The 15,485-nt window shown below is 37.7% G+C and overlaps 1 protein-coding gene across 1 annotated transcript in view; it reads right to left on the bottom strand.

Annotated features, from left to right (window-relative positions):
- LOC124613155 (tyrosine-protein kinase hopscotch) overlaps nucleotides 1-15,485 on the bottom strand; it is a 189,515-nt gene that overhangs the window by 114,265 nt on the left and 59,765 nt on the right. Inside the window, exon 8 of the mRNA XM_047141782.1 lies at nucleotides 4,718-4,839. Within this exon, the coding sequence (XP_046997738.1) occupies nucleotides 4,718-4,839 (122 nt within the window). The remainder of the gene's footprint in view (nucleotides 1-4,717; nucleotides 4,840-15,485) is intronic.

Raw genomic sequence — 15,485 nt, 5'->3', positions numbered from 1 at the left:
CCAGTATGAAAGTCTTGATCACCCTGCAGCACAGTATGCTAATGCAGACACACTGTCTCACTTACCTATGAGAACTGATCTAGAATCTGATGCATCAGAAGCTCCTCGTCTTCAAATTGATCACTCGGGTTCAAAAGCACTGCCAGATTTCCCACTGATTGTCAATGGATTGCGCAAGCTAATGAGCAGGCTCACTCGCTACATTTACTACATTTGATTGGTTTGGTCTCAAAATACAAAATCGATTTCAGATGCACTAGCGTGAAAATACTATGCTTTAAACACAGCCTTTCTCTTCGGAATGGTGCAAATGCACTACATTCTCCTAGTGAACAAAAACCAGTCATGATTGCCTCATCATTGAAGCGAATTGTTTTGAAACTTTAACTATGAGGACATTGGGAACATTAGAATTAAGTAGCTAGTGCACCATCATTATACATGGCCTCGGCTGGATAAGCAAACAGAACACAAACCCGTTTGATGCCATGGATGCACATACAACATCCAAGAGTTTTTCAACTGGCTTTGATTTGGTGGTCCTTGACAATGCATCCATACTACATGAATTTGCTGGTCTTTTCTGGAACACAAAGTGACCAGTTATCATTGATGCATACAGCAAATATTCATCTGTCATTCCACGTATCTGACAACTAGCACTAGCACTATCAAAGCACTTGTCTCTGTCTTTTATTTAGAAGGTTTGCCTCAACAATAACTGTTTCAGATAGTTGTCCAAAGTTTTCTTCATGGGAATTTCAGTAATTTGCCAGCAAAATGGAATTCATCATATATGAACAGCACAATTTTCTGCTTACTCCGATGGTGAAGCCAAACTTCTCATTCACACTTTCAAAGCTCAGCTGTCCAAACTTCATGCCTTAAACTTGAGGAGAAAATGCTTTGTTGTTGTTTCTCAGCACATATCACACTCTGCCTTTTAATGACACCGTGCCAGCAGAATTGTTACATGGTTGTCACCACTGTATTCTGCTGCATCTATCTCTTCCTCAATATCCTGCTAACTTTACTACAAAGTTCTGTAAGAAGGATAAAGTTTTCTATCACATCTATAACAAACCTCACATTGTCACTCCAACCTGGCACTGTCACTCACACGAGTGCCTAAGCTCATTATCCCATTTTCGGCAAAACAGGCACCCATCAATAGCACCAAAACCAACTTCGTTCTTGTGATTATTGTCATTCTCCCACAGATTTTCATATTTCAGAAATGTTGCCTGTATCCAGACTATTGGCCCTAAGTTGCCTTTGTCGATACCCAACACCTGGGCACATGGGTTGTCAGACAACTCTGGCATGGATGCTGACACCATTCCACATACACAGCTACTGCTGCACCATCCATCACAACTGTCAGCAATGTCAGACGCAGACACTGAGCCGGAATCAACCACACAATCTTCAGCATCATCAACAGCACCAATGCTGCATTCAGGTGCTGTTGGATGGAAGTGCTACCTTTGGTAGTTTTGGCAGATGGCCGGTGGTTCGCAAGTCAAACGTCAAGATGCAGGTTGGTTGGTGCCATCTCCCACCGCATGACAGCTACCTCTTCCAGCAGCACCGTGACATAGACCTCCCTCACATCATCTCACACATCCACACTGTGCTATGATAGTGCACATTTTTGGTGGTAGAGGAATGCTGCATTGATGGTATCTTCATCAATTGCACATGGCATGATGCTCATATCTCCATGGAAGACAATACACTTAAACCTACCACTGATGGGCCTCCACAAGTCATGATTTCTCCAGCACTCACTGCCTCTGATGGATGGCACCATGGACACCATCAGAGAAAATTGTCTTCACATCATTCCTGTTGACAAGTCTTTTTAAGATGCTGCACACTGAGCTCTGCCGCCAGATCTCGAAAGACTTGCAGTTGAATACATTGTTACAGCATGACACTACTAATCTTAATGTCTAGCCAGTGACTGTAGGTTATAACCACTAGCAAGTGAAACAGTATGTATAAAGAACAATTCAGAGACAGCACCACTGAAGGACTAGCAGCATTACAAAAGTTATGCATTTCTCACGTTTCAGCTTGTACATGTTATGAATAAATGTGTTAATTTTTTTTTTCATTTTGTAGATGTGTTAAGCTACCTCAGAAACTCTGGACACAACCAACACTGTCTACAAATTATGGGTCTTAGGTACACCTAGGAGAATGCAACAGAACTGTGTGCTGTCTTTTTGGAGGCAACAGAGAGGGCTGTGTCAACCCAGACAGAACACAAAAATCTCCACATGATCTATTTGTCCTACAGCCATTCATTATTATTACCAATACAAATGTTCCAGCACTACGGAGTCAGGCAGTGTGCACAGGAACACCTGGAATGGAACCCATATTAATGATATAGAGTTATATTCACCGATGAGTGCAGTATTTGTCTTAAGCCTTATGATCACTGTAGAACAGTGTGGAGGCAGCCAATTATTGTGCAGCAGTATCACAGGTTAAATAGGGAAATGGGTCAGTCACATTTTGAGCTGGTCTCATGAACAGATACTGTACATCTCTCAAACGTAATTTCAGGACTGTTTAGTACTGGGGAAGGACCCTCCAACCAATTGTCCATCCCCATAGTCAGTGTTCCCACAATGGGCTCATCTTTCAAGATGATAATGGACAAGCACACCATATCCACTTCGAATACTTTCCACCAGGAGGCAGGATCTGCTCAGTGGAATGGCCTGCAGTAACTGCTGACATAAATCTGAATGGACACACTTAGGACCAATTAAATATTGCAGAGTGTCATGTCACAGGAACCCTGGCATACTGGATCACCTTAGAAGAGCAACCATCATAGAGTGAAATACACTTGAGCTATAACGAATGAATCACTCTGTGACTGCATGTCAAGGAATATCCAAGCATTTTACAATGAACTGGATAGCACAACATGGTACTGAATATTACCCAGCAGTAGATACTGATTTCACAGGTGTAAACTTTTGAGCTGACAATCTGTTTTAGTTATTCTTTTGTTTTTGTTTTAAAGTGAAGTTACTTCTTTAGTTTTGTGAGGGTTATTCTTCCATAATTACTACCACTGAAATTAAGACCAAACATGTTTGGCGATTAATTTATATTGCAGAAGTACATGCACAATAGCAGTATACTCTTTGGGAATAAAACCCCTCAACCCTTACTTGGGCCATGTTTCTCAGATTGGTTTTTCATTGTAGCAGAACTAGATGATACATATGACCTCTGTGAAAAAGCAAAACAAGGAATTTGGCTACACAAGGCTACAGTTATGTGTGCAGCAGAATTATTTAGCCTAAGAGTCACTATGAGTCACTATATTTGGTATACCTTATGGCAAAATAAGTACTGAGAATATGCAATTTATTGCTTTTTGAAAGGAACTGTTATAAAACTGAAGAACTTAACGTCCAAGAAAGTACTGTCAGCAATTCTTTGGCAGTTGACTGGAGGTGATCCAAGATGAATCCGTATCATACTATACTGTCTGTATCCAGGCTTAAAATAATTGAACAAACTCACATCAAACATTGGTCTTCTTTCTAAAAAAATACTTCTTTCTGAAACAAAACAATGTATTCCACTGAAACTGATTTTATACCACAGTTATCATGTGTTTTACTACAGAGGAACAAAGTAGTGTGTAGTCTTTACTACCAATGACACAGAGAAAAACAATATTTCCAATATTGAAAGAATCACAGCCAAGATAGTAAAAATTGTTTTAAAAATAAACAAAACATAGTCCATGGAAATTGTTCAAGTCCATGCATTCACAAAGTTTGTGATATGGAGGTAAAAACCTCTACAAAGAGTTATACATACTGACAAAAAAACAGTCGATCATCACACTACAAGTTGATTATGTGGGATTTTAGTGAATCAGTAAGACAAAATCCAAACATCAATTTTCAGTGGAACACTCTGAATACAATATCATAAAAGACATGGCTCACTGGTAGAATCTGCTGGGAATAACATGTCTGTTCATTAGAACTTTCTTCCACAAGGATAAAATAAACTTGAATTTGAAAAGGACCAAATGCCTCTAAACATGTAACTGACATTTTATCAGTTCATTTTGAGACACTTCTGGACTCTGAACATACAAGAGGCTGAAATATTTCTCTTGTGAATAGTTTTTGATTTAGAAACAAGAATCCAGTTGTGTGGTTATAATGGTTATTGGCTAAAGGCACAAAGTGCAACAGAATCAAATGAAAGAAGGAGAACATACAGAGTAATTATCATTTCTAATATGTTTCATACAGGAATGAACATAGCAAAAAGTGGGATATTTAGAATATATAATTACACATCTGCTTGTGGTCTTGACTGCTTAAAATATTGTTAAGTGGGCGAGTGGTATCTTTTTTTTCTTTTCTTTTTTTTTAATTTTTGGCCAAAAATAAATTATTTGGGATCATATACTACAACAGCAAATTCTTTTATCAGCTGCAAGTATATTTTTATTTTTAGAGCCCAGACCAGACAAAACAATGCAAACCATTAAAACTGTTACTTAATAGAGTAAAATTTTGATTTCTTCTGGTTACAAGCATCAAATATTACGGCCACTGCACTACAAATATCTCTCAATTACTGTGTATAAGAGTACAGAATCAGACTTAAATAACCTCCTTATTAATTTAGTTTACTCTTTCAGTTATTCAGTGTTACCCACTCAGATGATGAGTATTCAAAGAGTCCAGGATCTGCCAGTTTCACCAAAAATGTATTTTCATTGTGAGTGTGAACTAGAAGCTTCCAGCATCTAATATTTCCATGAGCTACTCCACGCTCTTCCTGCATAAAATTTAAAAAAAGAAACAAATGTTAATGATAAAGAAATATTGCAAGTTATTGCAATGAAAGATAAAAATAGAACAGATTAGAAAAATAAGTTAAACATGGTAATAAACAAAATAACTGTGCATATCCTTGTCTATATGGAAACACCATGGATTTTCACTGATTTTCTTAAGAGTGATGTATGTTGCTTTCACTTGCATATAATATTTGTAGTGTACTTTACATAATGTATGTTAATTACTGTACTTTGCATAAAAATACTTGCCACTAAAACAGTGTTTTCAGTTTTGTATAGAATATGACAATCACCTTCATATTTTTAATAAAGAGTGGGCTTTCGTTCATACTCACTTTCAAGGAAGACCAGACATCGTACCACTTACTGTAATCCAAGATTCCACTATGTGTAGCTGTATGAAGTGCTTTCTTTGATATGACCCACATTTTACCCATATTATTAAGAGTTACATCAACATGAACACAATTCTCAGCAACATATTTGTGTATTCATTTGCAGAGTGCATACCATTCATTCTATACACAACTCGCAACATCACCACAATTTTGGATATAACAGGTAAAAATCTCTGGTCTCTATACAACCTGAATCGATAATTCTGGTCTTGGAGTCTGCATCATTTACCTTATGGCATTTAGGCAAAAGTCTGATCAGTCTGTATGTGATTAAGGATTATTTACTTATTTTTGGTTATAAATGTTATGTTTTTGACTGGACAGTACCTGAAGTGAGGAACTACTAGGTCACAACAAAATTGTGGTACTTACTTAAACGGCCACCACAAACAAAATTAATTCCTAAGAATTTTATTATAAATCTTGTGGTTTTGTTCCTGCATATGGTAACAGAAAATTATGACTAACTCATTAAATTAAAATTGTTAAGTCACAATTACTCTGCATATTCTGCACTACTGCCAAATGGTATTATGTGCCACTTCGACCAAGTATCCTAGTTGTTCAAACGGACCATGTGGTACAGTAGCCTGAAGCACATATTATCATCCTGAAAACTCAATAGTTAATCTTTTGCTAACAGAAATATATTGTCATATCTGTACTATCTGTGTCTATGACACTGAGTGATAATCATAAATGCTGACAACCAATGCTTCATTTCTGACAACAAATGTCTAAAAAGTATTTCAATTTAGATTAACAAGTAGGTGCCCTTGCAAATGTTAATATCAATTGCAGCTTCAAGCATACTCGCATAGTTCATTCAAAATTTTTATCATAACTAGTGGCATTTCTGAGTAGATGGTTTTTACTTTGTTCATCATTTGGAACATTTGATTTTTACTAGTTACACTTACTTAAAAGCTTATCTTCTATACTGTATAAGGAACAGAACACATAAGCAAAACATAAGTGAAAATAAAATAGAATGAATTTTGTGATCAGTCTCTCAGTTTCTGCATAACACTCAATTTTTGAAATAATACAGCATATCTGCCACCAAATTCTGCACTATATTTTGAAGTACCTGACTAGCAGAATAACAAATGAAGATAGACTAATGACCATAAATCATGCCAGATTTTGAAACAGTTTACGGTCTTCCTCTCCAGAACTGCACAACAAGAAGGAACTACTAACACTGATTATTTGTAGCCTACATGGTTTGGAGAATTGGACAGTAAAGGGGAGCCACAATGAAAAACACAACAAGCTTTCGAAGCAAGATGTTGCAGAAGATTTCATGGACAGAGAATGACCAATGAAGAAGTCTTCAACAAATTAGAAAGATAACATCATTGTGGAGGACTACCAAGGAACAGAAGGATTGATAGGTTGGACACCTATACAGAACTTGCTTGCTCGATGTGAAATTAATAGAAGGAAAAAAGCATGGGCAAAATGCACAATGAAGAGCAATACTTTAGTATATCAGGCAGACAAAAATATCTGAAATTGAAAATGTACTCAGAACAAAAGACACTTGCAGAAGAGGAAAATTGGAGAAGTAGAATTGCTGCTGATCAATTTATGGACTGAGAACAAAAGAAAAAGAAGAAGATTTTGAAACAGTTTACTGTGTTCCTCTCCAGAACACTGGAGCATATAATATAATAGACTCATGAGGATGCACAACTGAAAGGTACTTTTTTCCTTCCTATACTTCACTTCCTTTCTAACTACAATACAGTGCCCACCAAGTACGAAAATCATTGGTACATATGCTCAGACAGCAGCATTTAGACATTCGGAACAAGTAGAATCACTTGGTGAAATGTACCATTTAATCCAGTACTAGTTCTAGCCCCCATATATTACACCATGAACAGCAATTTGTAAGAGAACTCACATTATCTAAGTAAGAGTATTCACATTATTAGATTAGATTAGATTTACTTTCATTCCAATTGATCCGTAGTGAGGAGGTTCTCCAGGATGTAGAACAAGTCAGAAAAACAACAATACATGACAAATATTTATAACTCAAACAAATAAGCTAATGTACCATTCCACAGGTTCCAAGTGGCATGGTCGTCATTTTTTAATGAACGCTATATGAAAGAATCATTTTACAAATACTAATGCACTGAATTTAAACTAAAAAAGTTTTTTATTTATTTATAATGTAATAAATGTGTAATACAACTACTAAATACTTATTTACAATGAACACATTACTGCACTGAACTGGTGCAGAAGTTAGATTGTACTTACACACACACACACACACACACACACACACACTTATTTACAATGATGAACACATTACTGCACTGAAAATGTGCAGAAGTTATATTGTCACACAAATCAGTTGGTTCTACTGGGAAATTCATCAATGGAGTAGAAGGAGTTGGCCACCAATAATTCCTTTAGGCTTCTCTTAAACTGAATTTCATTGGTTGTTAAGCTTTTTATGGATGCTGGCAGGTAATTGAAACTGTGTGTTCCTGAATAATGCACACCTTTTTGTACAAGACTAAGTGACTTTAAATCCTTGTGAAGATTATTCTTATTTCTAGTATTGATTCCATGAATTGAACTGTTTGTTTGGAAAATTGATATATTTTTGATGACAAATTTCATTAAGGAATAAATATATTGGAAAGCAGTAGTTAGTATCCCTAGTTCCCTAAACAGGCTTCTGCAGAATGTTCTTGAGTTCACACCACATATAACTCTTACTGCACGTTTTTGTGCCCGGAAAACTTTAGCTTGGCTTGATGAATTACCCCAAAAAATAATCCCATATGACATTATGGAATGGAAGTAAGCATAGTATGCCAGCTTTTTCATTTTTATATCCCCTATGTCTGACACAATTCGCATTGCAAATAGAGATTTGTTAAGATGCTTCAGCAGTTCTGTGGTGTGCTCCTCCCAGTTGAATTTATTATCAAGCTGTAATCCCAAGAATTTAACACTGTCCACTTCTTCTATCTGCTTGTCATCGTATGTTAGGCATATACTCATGGGACATCCCTTACAAGTTCTGAACTGCATGTAGTGTGTTTTGTCAAAGTTTAGTGACAAATAATTGGCTAGGAAGCAGTGATTAATGTCCACAAATATTTTATTAGCTGACCTTTCTAAGACTACACTTGATTTGCTATTTATTGCAATGTTTGTATCATCAGTAAACGAAACGAACTTGGCTTCTGGTAATGTTACTGATGAAAGGTCATTGATATACACAAGAAAAAGTAGGGGGCCCTAAAATGGAACCTTGTGGTACTCCACATGTAAGTAGTTCCCAGTTGGATGATGTGCCTGATAGCTTGATACATGTCTCTTTCCTAATAACACCCTTTGTTTCCTGCCAGAGATATAAGATTTGAACCATTTTGCAGCATTTCCTGTTACACTATAATATTCTAATTTAATTAAAAGGATATTGTGATTTACACATCAAATGCCTTTGATAGATCACAAAATATACCAGTTGCCTGCAATTTTTTGTCTAATGAATTAAGCACATTTTCACTGTAAGTGTAGATAGCCTTCTCAATATCAGAACCCTTTAGAAATCTGAACTGTGACTTTGACAGTATGTTATTTGAGATAAGATGGTTATAAAGGCGATTGTACATTACTTTTTCTAAAATTTTTGAGAATGCTGGCAACAAAAGTGAAATTGGACAGAAATTTGATGCTATTTCTTTATCTCCCTTCTTAAACAGTAGCTTAACTTCAGCATATTTCAACCATTCAGGAAATATTCCACTGATAAATGACTGGTTACACAGATAGCTTAATATTTTACTTAACTCAGAATCACATTCTTTAATTAACTTTGTTGATATTTCATCATATCCACTAGATGTTTTTTGATTTTAAAGATTTTATGATGGATATTATTTCTGCTGGGGTAGTGAGGGTCAAATTCATATTATGGAAGTTACTTGAAATGTCTGGTCTGAGGTATTCCATAGCAGCATCTACAGAACCTGACAACCCCATCTTGTCAGTAACAGTTATAAAATGTTTGCTAAAAAGTTCAGCAAAACTATACATGTCTGTCACCAATGTATCATTTACTCTTAATTCTATTTGTCCCTCTCCATGTTTGGTTCTACCGGTCTCCTCCTTCACTATATCCCATATAGTCTTTATTTTGTTATCTGATATGACTATAATTATCTAGTGATTGTACTGTTGCCACATCAGTACCTTTTCACAGTAGTAAATAGCTACCAGATCCTGGTGTCAAATTGCAATTACGTACATGAAGTGACCTGAAAAGCAGAATTATGGTACAACCAATCAATAATACATTGAAAAACTATTTGGCATTGGCAGGGCCAGATGTCAGTGCCCAACAGGCACAATATTTCATTGTGTGCACTGAAGAACTGACTACAGAGGACCTGGAGCAGCAAGATGCTCTCTTTGCATTGTTTCTGGTCTGCAGCTTTATCTGCCATCCATGCCCAGTATCTCATCCTTTACTTCTCCCAGCATATCATTGCTCCATATTGTGTTTGCACCGAGATACCTGTGCTGCCAGCACCTCTGCTGGTCCTCCGCCTTCCCCTGAAGTCAGTTCATTATGGGACAGCTCATTCATCTTCTCATAAGTGCAACTGCAGGTTACCAGGCCTTACTAAGGATGTAGCCACTATCAGGACTGATCAATGGTTCCCTTATTTGAATCGTGGTATATTCTCTAATGACACAGTCCCAGAAGTCTGTGTCAGAACCTTAGTATGGGCATAATCCATTCCATGTAATACCAATAGGCAATGTTCCATACCTGCAGGCTTGTTAGGCTGCTGCATTTGGTGTGCTGTTGGTATCCTCAGCAATGATCTTCAACAGTGAAACTTTCTGGCATATTAAATTGTGTGCCGGACCGAGACTCAAACTTGGGACCTTTGCCTTTCACAGCCAAGTGCTCTACTGACTGAGCCACCCAAGCCCAACTCACAACTACCGATGACCGTAGCAGTCTGGTCCCTTCAATCCCACTCCCAACTCATCCTCACAGCTTTAATTCTAGCAGTATCTTGTCTCCTACATTCCAAACTTCACAGGAGCTCTCCTGCAAACTTTGCAGAACTAGCACTCCTGGAAGAAAGGATATTGCAGCGACATGGCTTAGCCACAGCCTGGGCGATGTTTCCAGAATGAAATTTTCACTTTACAGCAAAGTGGTTGGAACTCTCATTGTCATAGATGGTGCAGTTCCTATGTTCTAATGTTTCAGCATCCCATTACTTTGCACCGGGTGGGGGCATCTGCCTGTGTGTAGGCATAGGTAAGTGTGCAGCTTCTTCCAGTTCATGGTGTGGCCCAATGTGCTCCCTTCATTTTACCATGATATCTGGAAAGAGGAGTGTCCTACTCACTCCAACTGATATTCTGGTGTATAGAGTTGAGATAGTTTGAGGAAGTCATTCAGTTTGTCTCTTTCATGAAGTAATATGACACAAGCATCATTTACATACTGGAAGAAACAAATAGGTTTCCACCGGGCTGATTCCAACGCTTCCTCATCAAAATGTTCCATATACATGTTGGCCACAACTGGTGAAAGTTGGCTCCCCATGGCTATTCTTCCAGTCTGCTCATAGTAGCTGTGGTTGAAAAGAAAGTATGTCAACATCAAGACAGCTAAAAGGATTGGTCTTCTCTATGTCAAAGTTCAGACTAATAAGTTCTAAAGATTCTTATAAAGTCAGTCATGTAAGAAGAGAGACAATGTCAAAGCTCACGAGGATGTCAGTATCCTTACGTCTGAAGTTGCTAATGCAGCCAACAAAATCCACGGATTGGCGAATGTGATTCGAACACTTCCGACGTAAGGGCTGCACAAATCTTCAGGTATTTAGTGAGTGAGTAAGAGGTGTGATCAAAAAATAATAGGAATTTTTGTTTTTCTTATAGAATCTTTATTTATTCATCAACATCAATTTTGTCCCATTCAAAGTGATTGTACCAGTTCTTTTTCCAATCTTGGAAGCACTTCTGGAACTCACTTTTCAGTCATGACTCCTTCAGTCATTCTGTTTTTATCTCATCAATGGTGGCAAAACGATGTCATTTCATAGTTCTCTTTAGCCTTGGGAATAGAAAGAAGTCACAGGGGCAAATACGGTGGCTGAGGCAGCATAACTCAAACATTGAGTTGTGAGTGGGAGCATTATCATGATGCAATTTCCACAAATTGTTTTGCCAAAGTTTTATTCATTTTCTTCACACTGCTTAAGGCAAACAGTGTATAACTTTCAGCTAGTATTCCTCACTGACCGTACAACCATAAAGCAGGAACTCATGATGCACTATCCCATTGTAACTGAAGAAAACAATGATAAGAATCTTCACGTGTTTGAACTGGCTGAATTTTTCTTTTGGTCTTGGGTCTTGAGGCAGTTTCCATTGGGTTGATTACGCCTTGGTCTCAATGTCATACCATATACCCATGTTTTGTCACCCATTATAACCTTCTTTAGAAGTTCTGGATTGTTGTCGACTTTATTCAGCAATTCCTGAATTATGTCTCTGTGATGTCATTTTCTGTTGAAATTCAAAAATTTTGGAACAAACTTTGCTGCTACACGTTTCATGTCAAAAACACCTGAAAAAATTGCTTGTCATGAGAAAAAGGATATGGCAAGTGTAATTGATGTTCTAGGGCATCCAGGGTGGTCGCCATCTTCAACGCCTTCTTGACCTTCCCTGAAATGTACATACACTCATAAACTCTTGTCTTACTCATAGCAGATTCACCAAAAGCCAGAGTCAACATTTCAAGTGTGGTGCTGCACTACCATTTTTCAAGAAAAATTTAACACAAATTCTTTGAGCCATCTTTTTTAAAAGTAAACATTTACTGAGCACTCTAAAACACATATAAGCTTTTCAACTGACAACAATAAAGTATAAATTCAAAAAAGTAGAAAAACATACATACATCAGGAACATAGGTATCACCGTGACAAATTTTATTTTTTGAAACTTCGGTGTATAAAGTCTGTGAAATTAAAAATTTCCCATTACACTTTGATCACATCTCGCACATCAGGGCACCAATGTTGCTAATAACAGAACATAAAGGCACCCCATCTCTATGAATTTTCAGCAGTCCATGAGATCACAATGGAACTAGTGCTCTTTGTTGTAGTTTCTTAACAACCTCATTTGGCAAGCCGTAATCTTTGAGAAACGCCATGGTCTTCCTCTCTATCCTCTGCTAGGATCAGCAGTATCTTCCAGTGTGCACTGTCTTCTAGCAGGTCACAGATCTTTTCAACCGAATACCAGTGAGATACGACCACAGTGGACTGCCTTTGTTGGCAGGTAAGATCATGATATCTGAATCTTCTCTTAGTTCCCATATGGCAGCCCTCTCCCTGTTAGAGATGTTCAGTTTCATAGATGTTGTTCATGTGAGAGCATAACAGATTTTGTGATGTACTACTATAGGTGTGTCAGCTGGAAGTCATGCAGCTGCTTGTTCTACTGTGATGATAATGTCCATGATAGGTGCAAATTTACGAGTGGGTACAAAATTGAGTCCTTTCTTAAGAACTGAAACTGTGTCCTCATCCAGTTGTTTGGCCATATGATTGATGTGGTCTTGCAGGGAGCATCAGAAGGATTTCTCTCTTAAGTATGCTCTCAAATTTTGATGTTTGACCTGGCCTTCCTTTGTGCAGAGCCTGCTTTGTCCTACACGACACTGTCAGTCTATTCCCACTTCCAAGAACTGAACTGGTCAGCCAGCTGTAGATATAATTTGAATAGTTCTTTGTTAGTCAAGTCTAGGTACCAGCAAGTAAAGTGTCCTCTCTCCCATACCATGGCTATGCTGGCATGTTTCTTGATTTTTCTGGCTGCTGCTGAATCAATGAGATGCATTATCTTGGCAAAGCTTAGCACAACATGTTCTTCATTGCATCTCATAAGGAATGCAAAGGCACTCAGCAAACAGCTCTTCTGTTGCTGCAGCTTGTCAAGTCTTTTCGTGCTGTGGGACAGCTCCTCTGTAAAAGTATGTGATGTGATTTTTCATTCTCTCCTCATGAAGTAGTTCACAGGTGAACGGACGGATGTCAGTGTCCAAAATACACAATATTTCAACAAGCAACAACTAGGAACAGCAGAAGTGTTGCCAGAAGGAATGTCTGTGCGTGAAAATAGGATGGAGAAACACGGTAGTAGGAGGAGTGGGGAAAGAGATGCTGGGTGCAGATGATGGACAGAGTGCTGATCAGAGAGGAAGGAGGGGGGGGAAGATAAAAATACCATGTCGGTCCTTCAGCAGTCAGTTCATCAGTGCACCTGATGATGGCAATGTGGTTGCTAGCTGTAACGTTGGCCCACTGGGCACTGAATGTAACATTAAGTGATTGCCTTATCATTTTAAATCATTCACTAATCGAGCAGTCGCTCGGCAACAGCTACAGTGAGCAAATAATGTTGCGAGAATGTAAAAGGTGAACGACCTGTGACGTAACTTGTTTATTGTCAAAGCGCCGTCAGAGATGCTGTGAGTTATTGACTTTGAAAACCGCGGCGCGAAAAACAGACAGAAGAAGAACACTTTTTTACACATTTTTTTTTATGTACAAGATATTCTCGATGAACAGCTACTCATTCTTCTCTTGTCTCCTGTAACTTGTGTTGGACGCGTATGTCTTGCCGCCGTATTATTATTGTTAAAAAATAATATTGTTCTAGTGTAAAGTAAATGTGTAATACTAGAAGTGCCTAGCAGTAGATTTATTGTGCGACGTGTATGTGAAAACGTCAAAGGAATTGTTTTTCATTACGAGAAGTGCCAGTCAAAACGGCATCCATGTTAAATCCTTCGTTGCAGTGTAAGTTTGTCTATTAATCGCCATAAATTCAGATTTAAATGGAACTGGTGTATGGACTATTTATTTAATATAGAATCTATGTCTCACTCCTTCATGACGTTATTTAATTTTCTTTATGTTTCTGCCAAATAGAGAGTTCACAGTCACGAATTCTTTCGTCGAAATCGGACGGAAGTTGTATGCGGCGAAATATTTTCTCCGCACCATGTTCTATTGGTAAATGAATGATAAACTACGGTCCGTTAGGAAATTCATGTTGAGCTATTCAAAAATAATTACATTTTGAATAGGCATTTACTCTCCTCCGCAATGCAACTTCCGACTGATCAGACGATCCAACAAGAAACAGCCGCACACGGTCGGCGTTCGCAAATATGTTTCCACCGCTGATTATAGCTATATGTTACAGCACAAAAGTAAACATATTGTTATAATTAGCGGCTACGAACGGGGACATTTATAACTGTATGTTTATGTATACACATTACGTAAACATATCATTATAGGGGGGAAGATAAAAATACCATGTCGGTCCTTCAGCAGTCAGTTCATCAGTGCACCTGATGATGGCAATGTGGTTGCTAGCTGTAACGTTGGCCCACTGGGCACTGACATCTAGCCATTCACACACAAACTATTTTGTCAAGAAATATGCCGGGAAAAGCTGAAGAATCACCATAACAAATACATACCCCATTCCACACCTAAATGAATTTCTTTTGAGACCAGCATACAAGAAACTTTTTATAAATGTTTAATTCACAGATGCTTATTGACAAATTTGTTAAACAAGAAGCTCAACACATCACTGTTATTAATACACCCTTCAACCTGCAGAGGTTCGCAAGTGTAAATGTTATTTTTCAAATACTTCTGGAGCAGCTAACCAAAAATGTACTAATGTACAAACTACATGTGTGACATTATTGTCAAAGACATGGATCAGCAATGTCGCTCAACTAAACTCTTCATTTTCTGATCCGGACTGCATGAAATAGGCCTAAAATTTAATTTAGACAAATGCAGTTTATTTCAAGAACAAAGGAACATATAGAAAACAGCACCATTCAGAAACTACAGACTCATTATTGAAACGAAACACCCTGATGAAACTAAAGGCATTTCTCGGAAAAATTAAATAATTCATTCAGGTAATTACAAATGTAGCTGAAACTGTGCACCCAATCAATTGCTCTGGTGTAAATCTATGCCACAAAAATTTCTGAGGAGTGTGACAGCATTTTTTATGCTTAAGAGAAAGCTTCAGTCTGCCCCAAGCCTAGCAATATTTGAAATTGGGAAATTATTAATTCTCACAGAAGATAAATGCAAATACATAAAAGT

Source organism: Schistocerca americana, chromosome 4 (genome assembly GCF_021461395.2).
Source record: "Schistocerca americana isolate TAMUIC-IGC-003095 chromosome 4, iqSchAmer2.1, whole genome shotgun sequence".
In the NCBI taxonomy this organism is placed as follows: domain Eukaryota; kingdom Metazoa; phylum Arthropoda; class Insecta; order Orthoptera; family Acrididae; genus Schistocerca; species Schistocerca americana.
This window is presented reverse-complemented; position numbering and strand designations above follow the sequence as displayed.